Source organism: Sciurus vulgaris (assembly GCF_902686455.1).
Source record: "Sciurus vulgaris genome assembly, chromosome: 5".
Lineage (NCBI taxonomy): Eukaryota > Metazoa > Chordata > Mammalia > Rodentia > Sciuridae > Sciurus > Sciurus vulgaris.
Window position 1 is genome coordinate 154,366,814 of NC_136465.1, and position 22,415 is coordinate 154,389,228.

Consider the following 22,415-nt stretch of genomic DNA (forward strand, 5'->3'; position numbering starts at 1 on the left):
TAAGGGACTGCCAGACTTTTCCAAAGTAATTTTCCCATTTTATGATCTTCCCCGCTGTGTACGAGAGTTCCAGTCTCTCCATAGCCTTGCCAGCATTGTATATCAGTCTTCTGGATTTCAGTCTTTTTTTTTTTTTTTCATAGTAGTAAGACCACAACATGAGCTCTGTACTGGGCAATATCAACTACAGTCAGAGTGTTCTCCAGCAGAGCTAGAGCTTACTTATCTTGTGTAACTGAAGGCACAGCTGTTGAACAGTAGTTCCCCATTATCGGTTCCCCAGCTCCTGGCCACCACTATTCTCTCTCTTCCTATAAAATTGACAATTTTAGATATTTCATTTAAGTAGAAGCATGCAGTATTTATCCTTCTGTAACTGAAAAACATTCTAAGATGAATAGAATGGTACTCCATTATGGTTTTATTTTTTATTTATTTTTTTTATTGTAAACAAATGGGATACATGTTGTTTCTCTGTTTGTATATGGTTTTAATTTCTATTTCTCTAATGACTAATGCTGGATGTCTTTTCACCTGTTTACTTCCCATCCATGCATCTTCTTAACCAAAGTGCTGTCTAGAGCTTTGCCCATTTTTAAAATGTTTTTATTAAACTTTGAGGATCGTTTGTATATATTATGTATAAGTCCTTCATAAGATATGTAGATAAATACATATATGTATATCTATATCTATCCTGTATGATTTGCAAATATTTTCTCCAAGTCTGCGGTTTGTCTTTTATTTTCTTAATATTATTCAAAGACCAGACCAGAAGTTTTGAACATCTAGTTTATTGTTTGTTTTTTTATGGATAATGCTTTTGGTGTCATTTCTAAACAATCTTAGAAATGTGTTTTCTTCTAGAAGTTTTATAATGTTAGGTTTTCTCTTGAGATCTATGATCCATTTGAGCTAATGTTGAGGAATGTTATGAGGAATGGGTTGAAGTTCACTCCTATGGATATGTGCAAATGGACTGCCACTTGCTTTAGCATCATTTGTTGAAAAGACTAATTTTTCTACTGAAGTGCCCTTGCACTTCTGTCAAATTCGGTTTTCCATATTGGTGTGGATGTGTTTCTGGACTTTAGTTTTTCCCTTTAAACTTTGTCTTGTTCTGTAGCTTTAGCATACGTCTTGAAATTAGGTACTGTAATTCCTCCAACTTTTTGTTTTTCAAAATTATTTTGGCTATTCTTATTCTTCACATTTCCTTATAAATTTTAGGATCATCTTGTCAATTTCTCTTTTAATATATTCTGAGATTTCAATTGGGCTTTTAGGAGGATGTGTCCAATAGGAGGCAAACACATTTTTTTAATCTGAACAACTGACATTTTGAAACCAATTCAGTATTTAAAACATTTTCCACAGCCTTGCTCCCAAGTTTATTGAAAACCCACCTGTACAAAATGGTGTCATTTGATGCCAAAGGATTCAAGGAAAAATAAAGTATCCTAATTCTGGCCCTTATTCCCTATGATTTCACCCTTTTTTAATCTTCTCCAGAGAAGGAAGGAGTAAAGACAGTTGTCTCAGGCAGCCTTTGACTCCTGGGAGGCATCTGAGGGTCCCTGGGAAGGTCGTGCTGTCTTGAGTGAAGCAGGGCCTGTGCTCCCTCCTCTGATGCAAGGCTTATCCACCAAGCATTACACTAGTATAGGATTCTCCCCGTTATTTGGTACAGGAGGTGCAAATCAAATCCCTGTGAGGCCTTCGAGCTCCTGGACTTGGGAAAGCAGCCTGGCAACTGAGCTTTTCCATACATGGTGGGAGAGAGGGGATGCTGCGGGGTCATCAGCATAAGGATGACTCTAGTGAGCTGACAAGCAAAGCCACAAATCTGGAATTTTGTGAAACCTCCCAATTTTCAAATGCTGTCTCTGTAGTTTTTTGACCTGTGCAGGCCAAACAAAACACATCTGTGGGCCAAGTTCAGTCCATTGGCTACTAAAGTGCAGCCTCTGATGGATGGGCTCTTTTATTTGCTTTCAGGGTCAGCTCTTTCATCAGCTCCCTAAAGAATTTATTTCAACAATTGCTTATTGAGCACTGATAATGTGCCAGGAAGTGTGCGGTGCCCAGGAAATTGGTCAGGGGAGATAGGACCCTTCCTCTCCTGGACTCTAGGGCTTCTGCTTCCATGTGGGACTTAGGTGCGCCATAGAGAAGCATCTCAGTGCCACCTCCCACTTTTTCCCCTGAATCTGCCCTTTCATTTCAGGTCCTCCAAGAAGGGCATGGTTGATTATGCTTGGAAGTCTCCCAGGCTTCTTTGAGGAGAAGACATGTGAGTTGCTGATTGAATGTGCAGTAGAAATTAGCCAGCTGAATATGCACAAGAATAGTGCTAGTCAGATTTCTGGTTGCTGCCTGTTAGTGGAACACAAAATTAATTAGTGGTTGTTAGTCAGGATTAAAATATAATAAAATAGGATAGCATGTGGTAAACCTAAGTATTTGTTGTTTTAGTTAACTTTTCTTCCAGTTTCTCACACACACATACGTACACTTGCTTCTACATCTGTATTTTTTAAAAGAAATTTCTGGTTACAAATATAGAGAAGCCCTGTCTGTAAAAAATTTCATTTTTGAGAATGCTAACAAGGAGATTAAAAGAAGACTTATTAGATATGAACCTGTGTTATGTCTGAGAGCATTTCATGACATGCACCAAAATGTTAACTTCAGCAGCTTGTACCTATAAGTAGGGACCTAATATCTGCTAGGACAGGCATCTGCAAATTGCTGTTACTGGCTGAGATCCATCACCAGCTAATGGTGAGACTGTAATTTCCCTGACTTTATTTCCTGCACGGTAACCTTAATGAGTTGGTTTAGAAAGTCAGTGCTCAAACCTGGGTTTCCCACAGGTGCTTTAGGTAATCCCCAAGCTATTTACATAATTGGCTCAATTTGCCCGCTGCTGTTTCATTAGCACCTAATGTGAGCCTCAATTAATATTTGCTGTATTGACATATCTTCAGCATGCCATTGCATTTTATGTAAAATGAGTCATATTTGAATCAGCCAATAAAAATTATCACTGAAGTCTCAGTTTAGGCACAAAATTTGAAATGTTGTAAATTCTTGAAAATTAAAAATTTATCAAGAATCACAAAATTCCAAAGCCAAGAGGAATTCTCCACTGTGCCTCCTGTATTTAGTCAGGTGAGTTTTGCATTATGTGAGATCTTAGGAATGCAGTTCCTGCTTGAATTGTACTGTTTTTGTTTTAAACTCTGGTACTCTGTTTTTGTTTTTGTTTTAGACTCTGAAAAGATATTTTCTTGTGCTAGATTCTACCTGTGAATAAGAGAGGCAGTTCCCATCCTCCTCCTCCTCCCAGCTCACAGTAGTTGGAGCCACGTGCTGAGTTGATCAGTGCTTGCAGGTTACCTTTTTGTGCAGACCCTGCATTCAGGCTTTGCATGCATCTCCATGCACATAATGTGCAATCAGCATTGATCTGGAAATAGTCTGTGATTATTGCGAATTCTGAGACTGTTGTTTTCCTTGTTCCTGATTCCAAATTTATGTGTTAATGGAACTAAGATTGCTCTTGTTTTTTTGGTTGGTGTTGTTTTGTTTTGCTAGGGTCATGTTGCATTTGCAAATAAAACATCTGAACCTTTCTCCTGGACTGCCTTTAAGCCACATTGAAAACATTCTGTACTTTTGTAATTGATTTTTAAAAACCTGGTGATGGGAGATCACATTTGTCCCAAAACAAAATAAATCTTGTTAGTATCATTCCTTCAATCTATTGAAATTATTTTGATTCTTGATTATGTCAATCATCATATCAACTGTCCCTTCCAACTTTGAGAAGGCAGCAAATTAAGTCTGCTTTTCTCTCTCTCTCTCCTAGATGCTGATAAGAGGACTGAATATTTCATTTTTAAGACTGGTGTTGTGTCATAGTTTTGAAGGATTTTGCTGGCAATTTTACATGGCCTTCATACTTTTTTCCCTTTGGTCTTACCACCGAGCCACTCAACCAGCTCAACTCCATCAAAGAAATGTGTTTTCGATGCCTGAAATCAGCTGCCTTCTGAGCATTACTGATGATCTTACCCTTCTCCTACTTAGGTTTAGGACTAATATGGGAAACTTAAATCCACCAAAGTTGTTATTTATAATTTATAATATGCAATTGAAGCCTCTTAAACTCTCTTTTAAAATTTTGCCTGCCCAGGAAACAAAAGCAAGAGTAATATCAAGAAACTACAGGGCCAAGTTTATTTTCTTTAGTTTGGATATCAGTTTAAATATTTATACATATACATACACATATGGACATTCATATGTATGTATATGTGTATGTATACGTATACACATGTATATATATATATGTATGCATATGTATATATATATGAGCTTAAAGATGAAAATAAAGTTACAGGTACTTTAAAATAATTTTTTAAAGTTTGGAGAACAGTTAAAGGGAAATAATAAGATTAAGGTATTTGTTTTCCCTGTTTAGAAAAGGAGAAAAACTCAAAACTTTACATCTACATGATATAACTTCTAAATATAGGAATCACTAAAGTCTTTTGCAGTTAGCCTGGGAAGAAATAGTGTTATCATCAATGATAATTTACATCAGTTATGTAATATGTTCTGATACAGTCACGTGGCACTTTGGAATTTTGTCTCTCAACAACCACACTCTGCTTTTGATTTCAAGGTAGTTTTAAAATACATGTTTCTATAAACCAAGTAATTTTTGCCATCTGTCACTGAATTTGTGATTGAGCAATATTAGAAGCAGGGTTGCATTTACCACTTTTTCACAGGCTGAGGTACTTTTGCCTTTGTGGGCCCTTCCTCCCTAAAACAACATAAAAATGTTCTTGTTATGACCGTGTTGATATAAAGATGACTACATTAATATTATCACTTCTGTATTTTAATGTCCTTTTTTTTTTTTTTTTTTTTTTTTTTGGTACTGGGGATTGAACTCAGGACACTCTACCAGCTGAGCTATCCCCCCAGCCCTCCATATCATTTTAATAAGGGAAAAATCAACTCCACATCCAGAAGAGTGACTCTTAAACTCAATAAGCATCTGCATGTTTGGTAGGAATGAGCTGGATCAGCCCTAATCTGTATCAGCAACTATTCTGAATAAGTGATAAATGTTTATGTAAGCTTGGTAAAACAGAAATGTGTGTCTTTTACATAACTGATTCAGGCCAATGCTCTCCAACGCACAAGTCCCTTTATCAGCATTTACCCATTTTGTAATTTTAGATAGTTTATAATGATCATGAAATATCATTTCTACACCTTTATTCCCCCTTTCTAAGGCAGTACAAAAACTTACCTTTAGCACCCAGTGGTCTAAAGGCTTAATGATAGAAGGTTGGCTTCTCATTCACATTCTCATGACTTTGTTATAAAAATGATACATGCTTTACCAAGGGTGCTATACAGATTCAATGCAATTCCAATTAAAATTCCAATGACAGTCCTCATAGAAATAGAGAAAGCAATCATGAACTTCATCTGGAAGAACAAGAGACCTTGAATAGCCAAAAGAATCCTAAGTAGAAAAGTGAAAGAGGAGCTATCACAATACCAGACATTAAACTATACTACAGAGCAGTAGTAACAAAAACAGCATGGTATTGGCACCAAAATAGACTGGCAGACCAATGATACAATGTAAGTCACAGAGACAAACCACATAAATATAGTCACCTGATACTAGACAAAGGAGCCAAAAACATACAATGGAGAAAAGATGGCCTGTTCAACAAATGGTGCAGGCAAAACTGGAAATCCATATGCAGTAAAATGAAATGAAACCTCTGTCGCTCACCCTGCACAAAACTCAACTCAAAATTGATCAAGGAATTAGGAATTAGACCAGAGACCCTGCAGCAAAGAGGAGAAAAAGTAGGCCCGAATTTTCATCATGTTGGCTTAGGAACAGACTTCCTCAACAAGACTCCCAAAGCATAAGAAATCAAAGCAAGAATCAATAAACGGAATGGATTCAAACTAAAAAGCTTTTTCTCAGCAAAGGATACAATCAAGAATGTGGGGAGCCTACAGAGTGGGAGAAAAATCTTTTCCACATGCACTTCAGTTAGAGCACTTATCTCCAAAATTTATAAAGAACTTGCAAAACTTTACACCAAAAATACAAAGAACCCAATCAATAAATGGGCCAAAGAACTGGACAGACACTTGACAGAAGAAGACATACAGACAGTTAATAAAAATATGAAAAAGTGTTCAACATCTCTAGTAATTAGAGAAATGCAAATTTAAAACAACTCTAAGATTTCATCTTACTCCAATTAGAATGGCTATTATCAAGAACACAAACAATAATAGATGTTGGCGTGGATGTGGGGAAAAAGGCACACTTTTACATTGCTGGTGGAGTTGTAAATTGGTGCAGCCACTCTGGAAAGCAGTGTGGAGAATCCTCAGAACACTTGGACTGGACCCATCTTTTGACTTAGTTATCCCACTCCTCAGTTTATACCCAAAGGACTTAAAATCAGCAAACTACAGGAACACAGCCACATTAATGTTTATAGCAGCTCAGTTCACAATAGCTAGATTGTGGAACCAACCTAGATGCCCTTCGATTGATGAATGGATAAAGAAACTGTGGTATATATACATAATGAAATATTCAGCCATAAAGAATAATAATATTATGGCATTTGCAAATAGATGGATGGAATTGGAGAATATCATGCTAAGTGAAATAAGCCAATCCCAAAAAACCAAAGGCTGAATGTTTTCCTTGATAAGTGGAGAATGATATATAATGGGGGTAGGGGGGTTGGGGAGAGAGAGAAGAATGGGGAAACTTTAGATTATGTAGAAGGAAATGAGAGGGAGGGGGTATAAAAAATGGGATGAGACAGACATCATTACCCTATGTACATGTATGATTGCATGAATAGTATGAATCTACATCGTGTACAACCATAGAAACGAAATGATGTACCCCGTTTATGTACAATGAATCAAAATACAGCCTGTAAAAAATTAAAAGATAAAAAAAAATGATACATGCTCATTTATGGAATCCAAGAAATGCAGACAAGTAGGAAAAACTCCCACTAATCCTATCATTCAGAAATAAACCTTGGGCTGGGGATATAGCTCAGTGGTAGAGCACTTGCCTAGTGTGCATGAGGGCCTGGGTTCCATCTCTAGCACCACAGAAAGGAAAAACAGAAATAAACTTCATTAGCATTACGTGACATTTGTCTAAGAGTGTTTACAAATGGGAAGATGGATGGGTGGGTGGGTGGATGGTAGCATACACAGAAAGAGCTGGTTAGCTAGATAGATAGAAGTGCTTTCACAAAACTGGGATGAGAAGCTATAATCATGCCTGAGTGGTTAAGATGATGGACTCCAGAGGGAGATTACATGATTCATGCTCATTTTTAAATTTAAAAATCATTACATTTAATTTTACTCGAACTTAACTAGAGAAAAAGAAACTAAATGAGAAAGAATGTCTGAACTTTTAAAAGCATTTTTTTCCACAGTAAGAAATCTTGTTTTCTTTCTAAGGTTAAGAAAAGAGATGATGAAGAACTTGCTGGTTTAGGTTTCGTGTCTTTTTCTCTTATAACTTTCGGTAGCAGACACAACTCTTAGTGTTCACACAGTTCTTGTCCCCTTCTGGGATATAAAGGAATCATACTTCTTCACTCTCTTCAAGTTACATATGACCTTGTGACGTGCTTTAGCCACAAATGTGAGCAGAAATGACCAGTGTCACTTATGGATGGAAGTGTTCAATCACCAGACCTCTAGTCCCTCACCCTTCCTTTCCCTGCCTTGGTGAGCTGGATGCTCATGTTCCTGCAGGAGGTCATACGATCAGTGCACAGGTGTGCAAAGCCAGCATGTGGAGGGCACTGCCCCGAATGGCCACATGGGCCTGTAGGGGAGGGTGCTGGAGGGAGAAGCAAACTCTCCATCTGTCAACTCACGGAGATCTGCAACTTGTTCTTAGACATAGCTTAAAGGCCTGGCCTGCCATTTCCATGTTAGACCACAGTTGTGTCCTCCCTGCCATGATAAATGAGATCATAGGCACACTCACTCACTCCTTTCTTCCCTTCTAGATTTCAGTGAGTTACACTGCTATTTCCACATAGTCAAGGTCAAGGTATATAAAATTTACATTCTATTCTGTAATCCAGCCTTGATTTTAATTTGTTATTATTTTCATATTGTCAAGGTGTATAATGTTATACTCTGCTCAATTTATAGTTAATTTTATATTTAAGCAAGTTCAGTGCCCAGTACTGATCTTTTTCTATCACTAATACTATGGAGCAGATCGAGGGGTTCAGTGGAGACTGGCAGGACAAAGAACTCTGCAGAGAAGAGAGATTTTCATCATTTGCATTGTTTAGAAATGCTGACACCTGGTAGTATGAAAAGCAACTGACTTTTAGTGGGGTTGATACTGGTTTTAAATTCTCTCTAATGCTTCCCTGTGGCCTGCATTTGGAGCAAGCCCTTTTCACCTCCCTGCATTGGTATGCCTCTGCTGATACCTTTATTTTACTTACTGCAATGACTAGATTATCAAGACTTTTAATGGAGAGTTCATGAATGGTGAATTTCTGAGGTTTTTTTCATGTGTAAGGATATCTAAGGATTACCTTTGTATATGAACATCATCTTGGCTAGAAATGATAGTCATACACTATGCTTTATTCCCCTTAGAATTTTGGAGGAATTGCTTCTTTACCTTTGGCACTTAAAGTATGGGTGAAATTTTTACTAGCTTTCTCCTCCTTGAATGCGATTTTCTTCTGCTTGAAGAATCATCTTTGGAAACTGGAGATCCAGTTATTTGACTAGGTATGTCTCATGGTTGATTGTTCCTTATCTGTTTTTTCCTAAAAACAAAGTGTGCTCTTTTGATTTATTCTTTTTTCTTATATTAGATCTTTGAATATTTGGGACTGGGTTTTCTCCTTCAGGGATGTCCATTAACCTTTAAATGGATTACATTTTTCTCCTCACAAGATATATCAACATATCCTGTAATTTCTGCTTTTATCTCTGATTATCTCAAGCCTTTCTGAAGTACAGTTTTGAACCACATTAATTTAATTACTTAATGTTTCTAATTTATTTTTTGCTTCATAATGGTGCTGTTTTGGTCATGGGTTTATGATTTTAGTCTGGCAAGATTCTTCCTAATTTCACTTTGTTATTTGATTCTCTTATATTAAGCTCTAGTTTCACTGTATTCTTGTTCCTAGTCTCTTATTAGGTTGTTCTGTAACACAAAATATGTTCTTTTATTCCCTAGGGATTGTGGATATCTGCTTTGGGTCATTTTTCTTCTGCATAATGTTCCCTTCTTAAGCCATTTGTTAAAACAGCTTGTTACTGAACAGCCATGCCCTTTCATTCCTTCTTGCCCCTCTTGGGGCGCCCGTGTGCAGCCTTCAGCCCTCTAATCCAGTGGGGCTACCTCTCTGACACCCTTCCAGCCTGTGTTTCCCCTGGAGGACTGAGCATTTCTGTCCACTTGCCTTCAGCTTATGGGCACATACAGGCAGAAGAGTGAGGTAGCAGCTGAGCTCAGCTGCTCAGCTGGGCCCTGCACCCTCTCCTGAGACCACGGGAGACGGCTATTCATTCTGCCAGAAATGGTCAGTCCTCACTGTGCACAGATCTGATCTCGTGCCTCCATGTTGCAGTTACATCTGCATCCTACTCAGTCAGGAAAAATGATTAAGAAGCCCCACTTCATTTATTCCTCTCCAGATTTTGAGGAAATTAGAGTTGAGTGTTACTGAACAATTGATCCAGCTTCAGGGAGGTAGGAATTGGAAGACGATTCTGCCATCTTTTCTGATGGGCTTCCTTATTATTGCCTTGTTCATTTCTTTAAGTACTGGGGGGATGGAGACTTGGAATCTGGCCTCCCTCTGCTGCATTTACCCAGAAATCATCTTGGATTCTTTCTCTTTTCAAATTAAACATGGATGTGGGAGAGGGGAGTTTATTGTGGCCCAGTTCAGTATAGAAAGGGATATCTCTAACCTTGACAATATTTTACTATTTGAAATCATCCCTCTTTTAAATGTTTTGTTAACTCCCAGATTATGCAGATTCTCTGACTTTTTAAATGCTAAGTGAACTAAGAGTAGGAGTCCTTGGTAGCACTGAAGCTATAGAGAACAGAGCTAAGTGAATATGATGGAATTGTAATAATTTATTCCTTTTAATTCATTCCTCTGTCCAACAAATCTTCAGTGACTATTATGTGCAAGACACTGTTCTGGCTACCTGGAATACATCACTGAGCAAAAATTGACAGAGCTCCCCTACCAGTGAGAAGTTTACATTCCGTTAGGGATGGAAGCAGAGAGAGTGTGGGTATGGGAGACAGCAACAGCTGGAGCACATCATAAAATATATCCTAGGCTAGAAGGTGATGTGTGAACAAGGAGATCAGAGTGGAATGGGAGTTGCAACTCAGAAGAGGGTTGAGAAGCCACACTGATGGAGAAAATCAGTAGGAGACTGTTTCAGGGAAAGGGCTCTGTGGCCCAGGGCTGGCTGGTGCAGGATGGATGACATACTGATGGAACTGTGTCAGGCCTGTGCAAGAGTGTGAGAAACGACTGGCCCAGCAAGTTGTAACATGAAGCTCTGAAGTTTATCATACAGTTTTGAAAAGCTTTACTGAACCAGAGACTCATTTCACTGTGCCCCCTATTCCCCACTCCCCGCCACACACATGGAAGGATACCCCTGCGAGTGATCTTCACACTTCACAAAGCAGAAACAAATAAACAAAAACCATTACTAAAAGCTTGAAAGGCTTAGTTCTGTCTTAGACGACATGTGGAGAAAATTGACGCAATAATAAATGATTAATTGTTGGTGTAATGAGAATTCAAAACCCACAAGATCTGTAGAAACTAATAAAATTGCTTCCAAAAGATAGTATGATGTTGCATCTAAATGAAGCCTTGGACTTCATCCGGTTTTATCTTTTACAAATGATAAAACAGTCTAAGAGGTTAAATGACTTCTTCCAAGTTATATGGCTACCTCGTGGCAGATTCAAATTTAGATAGTGCCCAGGCCTGCTTGTCCTTAGCCAGAGGGCATCCAGTCTGCCTCCTGCCTGTTAATTCAGCGAGAACTCCATTATTGCTAGCAATTTTGTTGTTGACCTTCCCAAACTTGACAGTCAAATGAAGTTTTCCATTACAACAAGTAGGATTTATTTGTATTTTGCAACATGGCCTGTTCTTTGGAGTAGACTGTCACTTCATCATCCTGGAAATTGGTTTTAGAAAGACTAGTTGATTTCTCTACCTCTCTGGAAAACCCAGATTGTTCTCTGTGATTATCAGAACAAGGACTTCTAATTCTCTTTTGAAGGTGTCTTTCTTTCCTTTCCAGGCAACCAGTCCCTCAACCAAGATGTTTCTGTAGAGCTAGTGGCCTTGGGGACCAGTGTTAACACGTGAATCCTGGGAGGTGGCAGTCACATTAGCTTGCCCAGCCTGGAACACCCTCCCCGCCACAAACCGGATCAACTCCATGCTGGCAGCCCAGGAGACAGCTGAATTACAGTGTGGTTCTTGACCTTCCTTCTGTCCCTTCCTTCCTCCCTCCCTTATTTCCTTCCTCTCTTTCTCCTCTCCTACCCCTGCTCCCCTCTTTTTTTCTTTCATGTTCTTCAACTTATGGGATAATGTATTTCATTAATTGATCTGTGAAAATCTTGTGGGTCTCTTTCATTCATTTATAGCTTTTGTTTCCATTTCCATCCCTCTCCCTGCCATAGATAACTGTATTCTTTTATCTGTGTTTTTTTATGGTGTTTTGAACATTTTTTAAAAGTTTCATTGTTACAGAACTCATTCTTTTCCTTACATTTTTTGCTCTCATTCTTTTCCTTACATTTTTAGTCCATCCTTTTGTAAGTCTGTCATCATTCCTAGAAACACTTTCATATTGCTTTATCTCTTCCACCAATGATGGTGTCTCAGATTGCTTCAATCTCTTTTCTTCCAACAGTGTTACCTCATATAAAAAGCTGCATCCACATGCCTCATGGATCTGTATAGGAGTATATAGGGGAGAAATATAAAGACTGTGAAATAAACTATATATAAAATATATATTATATTCCAAAACAGGATTGCTGAGTTAAAAGCTGTATATACATATACGTGTGTGTGTATATTATATATATGTGTGTGTGTGTGTGCGTGTGTGTGTATATATATATGTATTTGCATATATATGTATATGTATATGTATATATATGTATTTATATATATGTATTTGCATATATATATGTGTATATATATATGTATTTGCTAGCACAAATAGTGAAATGTTGTACACAAGCAGCTTTATACATGCCCCTTATGGATCTTTTTCAGAATTTTTCTTAGATACTTATAACTAGGAACAAGATAGTACAGTTTTACCTACACTGCCAGCTTGCTATCTAAAATGACTGCTGCGTCTTCATTACTACCAGCAGTGTGTAAAGTTCCATGTATCACATTCCAGCCCAAACTGAAAGCATCTAGATTTCTGTGCACATGAGATGATTTATCATTATTTCCATTTTAGTTTATTAAATGTTTCTGTGTTTCATCATCTCTTCCTTTGTGCTTTTATAATTCCTCTAATTTGAATCAACTGTTTGTACCCTGGTCTTTTCCTGGTGTGGTTCTTATCTCTCCCCTTGGTCTTCAGCAGTACCTTACACATTCCAAATAGTAGTCCCTTGTTTGGTGTTAGATGATAACATTTTCCCCATTTTTCTCTGTCCCCATTTTTCTAGATCATGGTCTCTTTTGTTGAGCAGAAATCTTTCATTTTGATGTGAAAAAAATTCATCTTTGGGGGGGATTCACTTAAAAAATCACCTCCTGCCACAGGTCATAATGATACTCTCAGATTATTTTCCACTTTTTATAGTTTTATCTTTTATGTTTGGGCCTTTGTCCTTGTGCAGTTTATCACTGTTTATGGCATGATGGCAAAGTCTTGTTTTCTTTTTCTCTGTATAATATAGTTTCCACCAGTTTGAGGAAACTCCTTTTCCCATTCTGGAATTTTAATTGTCATTATAAGAATGATCATTTTTATGTTATGATAATGTCATCCCATCTAGCAAGTGAATGACTCTCTTTTTATTCAGTTCTTGCTTTAATTTTTTAAAATTTTAATAAACAATTTCCCATTGAGATCGTATGCAGCCTTTATTTAAGTACTAGATCCTTTATACTTCTTATTGCTTATTTTATTTTTTATTTTGTATTTTATTGTTGCTAGAATGTTGAAATTTGGTTTTGTCAGGTTTTAAGTTGATCTTGTACCAACAATTTTGTGTAATCTTATTCAAATGGGTTGTTAATTCTGGTCTTTTTCTACTTATTAGGTCATGTTATCTGAAAAAACTGATAGTTTTACCTCTTCTTTCAAATGCTTACACCTGATTTCTTCTTTCTCTCCAGCACTGGTCAGGACCTCCAGTACCATATTCCACAGTCATACTGGTAGGGGGTGTCCTGTCCTGTTCCCATTCTTAAAGGGAATACATTTAGAGGTTCTCCATTAAAGCAAGTGCTTACTGAACCTTTTCACAATTTTCACCAAGTTAAGAAAGTTCCTCATATTCTGAAATTTTATTAAGAAATATTTTTTAAATCATAGGCATCAATCCTTACCAATTCCTTTTTTGCATCTATTAAGATAATGACTTTCTTCTTTAGTCTATTGGTATGTTGACTTAATTGGTAGAGTTTATGATATTGAAAATTATTTCAAGCCTGGAATAAGTTGTACTTTTTGTAATATATTATTTGAAATATGTATTTAAATTTGGTTAATGTTTATTTAATAATAAATAAAACATTATTAAAATAATAGCAAATAATAAAATATTTTATTTTACTTCTGAAATGGTAACTGAATCAAGGCTATAATTTTCTTTGCATTCCTTCTGTCCCGTTTGAAATAAAAAAGTGTGGTAACCTCATAAAATCAGTTAAGTAACTTCTTTCTTTTTTCTGTTTTTTTAAACAACTTGCATAAGATCTGATTTTGTTGTTGTTGTTGTTTTGCTGTTAGAGGAGAAAAAGTTTATTTTGGCCCACGGTTTCAGAGGTTCAGTTCATGGTCAGCCAGCTCCATTGCTCTGGGCCCAAGAATAAGATAGGAAATTAAATGGGGTCGATAGACCCCACCTGTAAAACCCTATGGGACTAGCACTCTTTGGCAGGGGAGGGTTTGTTTGCCATTCCAATATATTTAATACTTTGGTCTAGTCAAGTTTTAAATTTATTTTTCTTGCACCAGTTTCTAGCACTGTGTTTAGAGAGAATTTCCCAGCAAATTTTTACTCCTCCCATCCTGTGAGAAGATTCCCTATCCTGTTGGTTTTGGGCCATGTGTTTTGCTTTGATTAATGGAACATTAGTGGACTTGACATAAGCTGAGGCCTTAAATGTCCTCGAGGAAGGGGTTGGCTTTTGACTCTTAAAACATGGCTATACTCTCTTAGCTCAACTCTCTTTGTAGTTCATCAAACCTGAAGCATAGGACACTTCCATCAGTACCAGTGGCTCACAGCCACATAAGTTGGGGCAATTGGTGTATTACCAGCCACAGAAATCTGTGTGGTTTTTTAAAGTGCTACACCCTGTCCAACTGAGCTACTATGATAAAGAATTCATATCCACTTACATGTCCAGTCATATTGCAGATTTTCTAAAGTTTAGAAAGAACTATTATAGCTTAAGTGCTTCCTATTATTCTAGACCCCTTGCAACAGATTCAACTGACTCTCCCAACAGAGGTTTATACACCTGCCATGCCTTTCTCAGTCCATAGTCTTTAGCTTCCAAATGACACTTTTGAATCCTGCCTGTGCAGTTTCTCTTCTCAGGTTCCCTTTAAGGTGGCCACATATCATAGAATGCAGAGTAGAAAGGGGAGGTTGACCAGACCTGGTTTACTCAGCACACTCTGCCATGCCAGGAGTAGATAAGGGAGTACTGTCTGCAGCACAGGGGTTTGTTGGAAGAGATGACTTTATTTATGGAACAAATAAAATCAGAAGTACAAAGCTACTGGAGATGGTTAGTTGGAAACTTGACTTGGAAGACCTTTTCACCTCAAGATTATGATCAGTTACTGGGAAAGTGTATATCAATTTCCCTTTTATGTTCAGTACGGGGGTAAAGGTTGGGAGAAGAGGTTGCAGAGGTAGGAGACGTGATGGCAGCAACACCAAATATGAAACAAGGAAAAGTTATGTGTGAAACTTTTAGACCTGACTCTCAATGCAATAGGAATTAGAAAGGAGACTTTTAGTTTTGCGAATAGCTTCTGATTAGTATGAATGAGGGTAGAGGAGATCGTTGGCGAAGGAGGGGCAAGCTGTGTTGTGATGATCGCAGAGATGGGGATGGAGTGGTGAGAGAGTAAGTGGAGGGCGGTAGAGGGAGTGGTTACCCGTACCTTAAGTGGACCCTTGGCTTGTGGTCTGTGAGTTTTCGGCATATGCTGCTCTTTTTAAAACATATGAGTTTTAGCGTCACTGAGAATGAGAATAAAAGATTGCATGAAAGATTTAGGATCTGTGTAAGGAAGAACATATTGTCCATATTTAGAAGGAGTTAAATTATTGCTTAGAATTTTAGGCACTAGAGTGGACATTCTTAGACCTCGGTGGCTGGTGATTCTTAATCAGGGATAGTCCATTCATCCCAGGGTCAGTGAACTTGAGTGCTTGTGGTGAAGTAGGAGGTGTTGCTGCAAGGCAGGGATACTAAAGGCCTAGAGGTCCTGGGGAAGGCCCTGCACAGCATGAGGTGGCCTTGAATCCATTGGTGCACTGAACACACACTGGCTTCCCCCACCGCAGTCATTTGGGTTCTGCTTTTACAGCTTTGACACATCTATGTACCACCTGTACTACTAATTTAATGCTTTTCTTTAAATTGGCTTTTTCTTCTTAATTGACTTTTTGCTATTCTCTACCAGCTCTTTTATTTACTTATGTTAACCCTTTCAATCTTGGGTTTCAAATGTTTTTTGTAGTTTTCTCATCATATTAAAATAGATATGACCATTATACTACAGAACATTCATCTACCTAAATGAGCACACACACCACTAGTGGTACGCATTTGCTTTGAAGAACAGTGGCCAGATGGTCACACTGGATTAATTTGTAGCTTGGCCTCATTTTATGTAATGTATCCTTGGAAGTTGACACTAAAGCCTTAGGACTCTCATTTTTAAGTAACCTTGTATTCAGCAAGAATACACAAGCTAAAAGGGCCTCATGAGGATACTTTTCCAGATAGAGGTCAGACGGCACAGACAGCTGCTCTTGCCTCTTGGTGTATGTAAAGCTGTCTGGTTGGAAGGGCTCATTTGCTTGGCAGGCGAGGGTGCATGTGCCAGTCATCTTTGCCCCAGCCTGTGTCTACAGACTTCTGCCGTCTCCCAGTTATGTGGCACTATTCACAGCGGGTACGTGACCCTGAAAGTGTGGAAGAATCAGAGCAAAGTCTGTCCTTACTGCCAGACAATTGGCTTACAGCATCTGTTGCATTGAGAGTTGGCAGCAAGTGAGAAAGATTGTATCCTTTGCTGAGCGACAGTGTAGCAGCAACACAGCCGGTCCCTCCCCCACTGCCGGTGAACTGAACTGAGAAGCAGTCAAAAACAAAAATGGACCTTGCCCCCAATTCACCAGCAACAAATAAACTAAAAACATAAAAGCAATTACACTTTATGCCAGGCCCCATGTAAAGTGGCGGGCAGGGAAGAAACACCCCGCCTCAGCCCCTCAGAAGCAGTTTTGGGGAAAGAAAGTGATGAATTCTATTTAATTTATCTATTTCATTTTTATTTGTAATTGTAGTAATATATGCATAACATAAAATGTAACATTGTAACCATTTTTAAACACACGGTTCTGTAGTGTTAAGTATATTCACATTGTTCTGTAGCACCTCTCCAAAGTTGTCAACCATCTTGCAAAACTAAAACCCCCGTTAACCCCTCACTGCTCCCTCCTCCAGCACCTGGCAGCCACCATTCTCCTCTCCATCTACTCCAGATACCTCCTCTGAATAGAATCACATGGTATTTGTCCTTTTACCATTGACTCATTTCATTTAGCATAATGTTCTCAAGGTTGACCAGTGTTGGAGCACGTTAGAATTCCTTCCCTTTCAAGTCTGAATAATAATTTTGCTGTATGTATTTATCACATTTTTTTAATCCATTCATCACTGAATGAAGCAACTTGGGTTGCTTCCACCTCCTGGCTATTGTGTTTAATGCTGCTGTAAGCTTGGGTGTACACTATCTCTTCAAGCCCCCTTTTAAAGTCTTTTGGGTATATATGCAAAGTGGATCTGCTGATTCATATGCTGGTTCTATTTTTTATTTTCTGAGGAACTGCCATACTGTTTTCTGTTTCCCGCAGCAGGTGCACCATTACGCTCCCACCAACAGAGCACAGGATTTCTCCACATCCTCACCAGCACTTGTTAGGTCTGCCATTTTGGTAGTGGCCTTCCTAATGGATGTGAAATGGAATGGAATTTTTAAAAGAGCCAAGAGAAGTTTAGAACAAAAACACAATACCAGATTAGAACCAGAAACAGACCTACGAGTAGGAAAGCCATGGTGAAAACCAGTAACTGACAGAACCATTGTAATGTGGTCTTAAACAGCCAGGTGTAAGGAGCAGGCGGCTTGTTGTCACAGAGACATATACACAGTAGGTACCTTACAAAAAATTATTCTAGCAACAAAATCAAGAGATGTGAGGAAGAGAATGGGAGAGGGAATGTGTTAATTATAAAGCATGGATGAGAAAACATTTGGTTAAGGGCTTAAATTTTTGTAAGTTTTCTCTGTTAAATTGTGCATGTGTATTTTTAAGTAGTTTGTTGCTAGTCAGAAAGTATTTAGTTTTATGTCTGCTTTTTTTTCTACTGTTAAATTTAAACAAAAATCAAATAGCTCTTATTAATAGGGAAAAGTTCTTATATTATTGTTCTAAATGAGATCGAGATCTACCTGTCCTTCTAGCAGTATATGTGCATAAAGAGATATTCAGAATGATGTTCAGCACCTGTAAATACAATGGTGAGATATTGGTTGATTTGCTTTCTTCTTTGTAATTTTGCTTTCCTTGAATTTTTTAATGCGCTTATTTTTATAAACTCTCCCACACTTTTATAAAAACCATAATATCATACTGTTCATATAAAACATTGCTTAAAATTATCATCATTATTCTAATTGCTTTCTTAGTCACTGTTTTAATTGCATTGTTGACAGTAGCAAAGATATGGAGTCAGCCTGGGTGCCTACCAACAGATGAATGAATAAAGAAAATGTGGTATATATATACACAACTGAGTATTATTCAGCCATAAAGAAGAATGCCAATCTGGCATTTGCAATAAAATGGATTGAAACAGAGGGTGTTAAGTGAAAGAAGCCAGGCACCAGAAGACAGGCTCTGCGTGTTCTCTCGCGTATGTGGAAGCTAAAAAAAGTCAACCCAAGAGTAGGATTGTGATTGCTAGAGACTGGGAAGAGGGTGGGAAGCAGGGAGGGAAAAGGGGGTTGGATCTGATCAGTGCACTCTGAATACAGGTCTGGCAATATCACATTGAACCCATTACTATGTATAATTAGTATGTGTTAATACATTTTTTAAAAAAAAATTAAATCACAGTGTTGAGAAACACCAGAAAAAGTCCAAGGCAATATTTTTGCAACTAGCCCCTAAGGTATTGGCAACTAACTGCCTAGAGGCCAAAGGCGCGGCAGGGGAAAACAGCAGCTCTTTTTACAGGATGCCTTTTGCCTTCTTATTGAATCATAAATCAAAACAGGGGGCTGGAGAGCGCAAGGTGGGTTGACCCGAATCCCCGATGCCTGCGGATGGCGAGTGCAGCACCCTGTATCCCGTGCTAGTGTCTGAACCTGGCCCGAGCGGGGCCACCAGCACCATGCTTGTTCCTTCCAGAACTGCACGGGCTGCCACGCGCCCCACCACCTCTCCCTCTGTGCTCCCCACACCGTTTCCCCTGGACGGAATGCACGGCTCTCCCCTTCCCCCACCTCCCCTTCCTCTTGTTCAGGGCTTCGCCTTAGCCTCCTTCCTCTGGAGGGCCTCTGGATCCCCTTCTGTGCGACTATGGCCTTGCTCGTTGGTGTCAGACTCACTTAGAACCACTTACTCACTGTCACTCTTGTTCGCAGACAGGAAGCTAATTTAGGAAGTGCAAGGTCAAGTTCTCTGCTTGCCCCCGAGCCCAGAAGAGAAACCGAAACACGCTTGTTTGTCTTCTGGGCTCGGCCAGCATGGATAACTCCACTCCAGTGGCCTCTGCGGCTCGCCACCAGCCCCGCTATCCCTCTTCCCTTGTAGACGCTGCAGTTTATTTTCTCTCAGCAGGCCTCTTGGCTCCTGCTTGAGAGCTGCACCTGTTCTTGGTAATGCTTCCTGTTGAGCCATTAGGAGAGAGAGCTCTTTGATTTGGGCTTTACCCTTCCATGGGAGCCCCTCCAGCAGGGAGGACCAAGCCCCTGCTGGCCCACAGGCCAGAGCCAGGCGGAAATGGGGCCTGGGCAGCCTTCTTAAGTTTCTGCAGAACTCCTGGCTTGGCCTCTGACAAGAGAGATGGAAGTGAAAAGAGCCCGCCACTCGTGGCATGTGTGACGAGATCATCCCCAGTGTCTGTCTTATATATAAAAGGAAGGAGATCAGCCAGATTATCATCAGTGGGCTTCTCTGGTGGGAGTTCTAGGTTTTCTTATTTTCAAACTTGCCATCGTGAACATTTTCACAGGTGCTGGGTGGTGTTTCTTAAGTCCTGAAACACCAAGGCTGGGAGCCCCCACCAGCGGTGGTCTGTGCCACCCACCTTTCTAGTCTCTGCCCACCTGAAGTGTCTGCTTGTGTGTCACCTTCGTGTCTTTTTCCTCTTCAGGTGATCGGATGGCTGGGATCCCCTCACACATCCTCAACAGCTCCCCGTCAGACCAGCAGATTAACCAGCTGGCCCAGAGGCTGGGCCCGGAGTGGGAGCCCGTGGTGCTGTCGCTGGGGCTGTCCCAGACAGACATCTACCGCTGTAAGGCCAACCACCCCCACAACGTGCAGTCGCAGGTGGTGGAGGCCTTCGTCCGCTGGCGGCAGCGCTTCGGCAAGCAGGCCACCTTCCTGAGCTTGCACAGGGGCCTGGAGGCCGTGGAGGTGGACCCCTCGGTGCTGCAGCACATGCTGGAGTGACGCCACCCCATCAGCACTGGGGAGGGTCCCCAAGGCCCTTGTGCCAGATCCTGACTCACTCAGAGCAGGTGGTTGTTTTGTTTTTGTTTTTTCTTTTCACTGATCTTTAGATGGAAAGAGAAAACAATTTCTACTTGACTTTACTTAAAAGGCCAAAAAGTACTCAGCAGATCTCCTACATTGGTTCAACAATTCATTGTTTTTAATTGCTTGAAGATTGTGTTTTAATTGTAGTTTTTAACTGTGCTGTTGCCTTTTAATAGACCAGTAAATCATAGTGATTAAAAAAAAAAATACCATGTTATCACATTACATGCAGGTGTCCCATATATAAAACACCACCTTCGTGTTGCCTGGAAACTCAACTGATGATGATGATAATAAACCATGAATTACTGTATATATACTGTGCTCCTTTCATGAGAAAATGTTGTGGGGTTTTTTTTCTCATTCTTACATTCATAGATTAAAGGTGTAAAATTACAGTATCATTTCTTTGGAACAGAACCGAGGGTAACAATGAAATGCTTACTTTCCCTAGTCCACATAAACAAGTCAGGCAGGATGTCTGTATTAAACATGAGACACCAAAGCTCCCTGGAAAGACCAGTTCAAGAGCCAGCATGCACACCCAAGCCTTCCCTCTTTAAATGATTGCTCAAGAAAATCTCATGTCATTTATTTAACACATTAAATTAAGGGAAAAGGGAGGCTGTGGCTTTCCATCAAAGCTGTCGTGACTGAAGTGTTGTGCTCCTGAGGAGTGTCATGGAGTCACCTCATTTCACTCGTAGCACGTGCTGTTTATGAAATGCTTTACTCTTTTCAAGGCTTTTTCCTCTATATGGTTTCATTTGGTCCTCTCGACAATCCTGTGAGGCAGGTGGACAAGAGTGGTTGGCCTCCTTCTGTAGAGAGATTGAGCGACCTGCTGGGTGAGTGAGCCAGACTGCTCCTTGTGGCTTCTCTTTCTGTCCCTCTTGCATGCTCAAGAGGGACAGGAGGAGTCCTGCTCCCACCTCCTAGCTGCATTGCCTTCAACAAGTTACTTGCCCTCTCTAAGCCTGGGTTTCCTCACCTGTAGAATGAGGAAATGATTATACCCACCTCCAAGATTTTCCTGATGATCAAAGCAATCAAGTCTGCCAAGGGTGCATCCAGAGCCAGCAGTAGTCAGCTCTTGGGAAATGGTAACTGTTCATTTGCTGCCATGGTTGAACATGTAGTTCACAAAGTGAAGAGTGCCTAAAGATGAGACTTAGAGGGGGAACTACTACCAATGCAATTGATTACCAACCTTTAAAATAGGATGTGATTTTATTACTCTACAATGGATCCAAACGAGAAAAACACAGGTGGAGTTCCCCATCCATGATCAATCTTCATCAATAATTGGGCCATCCATATAATGCTAACATAACTCAAGATTTTCCAAAAAGAAAAAAATATATACTTTTTACCTTCTTACATTATGAAGACAAGTATATATATATGACAGGTATATAGAGAGTTGAACAAGAAGCGGTACCCAAAAAGATGACCACGGTGTGTTGACATGTCAGTCATCTGGTACCCATATCTCCTTTATTAGAAAGATCAGTTAGTCTGCAGCTCATTCATTCAGTGAATGCAGTCCAAAAGGATCATGTACTGGCCTTATGAGCTCTGAGTTTCCCATTTCGTCACCCAACCAGTAGTTCATTGTCTTGTAACCCTCTCATACTTTTTGTCCACATCCCTATACCCATGACAGACTTTATCTTCAATAAATTGCTTGTCATTTTGAATCTCAGACTTATTATTTTGCTCTTTTCCTCCTGGATTTCCTAATAGAGAGTTGTGTTAGCTTTTGTTCTCGCCACTCAGAGTCACATTTACGGATGAGGGAGTGAGTGTCGGTGGGCTCTACTGTGTCCGGCTATCTGGCATCTTATAAGTGGGTCTGATGATTAGCTACATCTTGCTCCCACTGTTTGTAAGGAATCTGTCATACACAAAGACACTTCTGTGCTCTGCCAGTAGTGAGGGACAATTAGTGCAGAGTAAGGCTGTGAAGTGCTGACAGGGTTGGGGGGCCATT

The 22,415-nt window shown here is 39.6% G+C and overlaps 1 protein-coding gene across 3 annotated transcripts in view; it reads left to right on the forward strand.

The window, feature by feature from the left end:
• The window catches only part of CRADD (CARD and death domain containing adaptor protein), a 249,886-nt gene extending 229,151 nt beyond the window's left edge, over positions 1-20,735 (forward strand). For all 3 annotated transcript variants that reach the window (XM_079142829.1, XM_079142828.1, XM_079142830.1), the window contains one exon: positions 20,034-20,735. In XM_079142829.1, the coding sequence (XP_078998955.1) occupies positions 20,034-20,335 (302 nt within the window). In that variant the 3' untranslated portion in view covers positions 20,336-20,735. The remainder of the gene's footprint in view (positions 1-20,033) is intronic.
• The last annotated feature ends 1,680 nt before the right edge of the window (positions 20,736-22,415 follow it).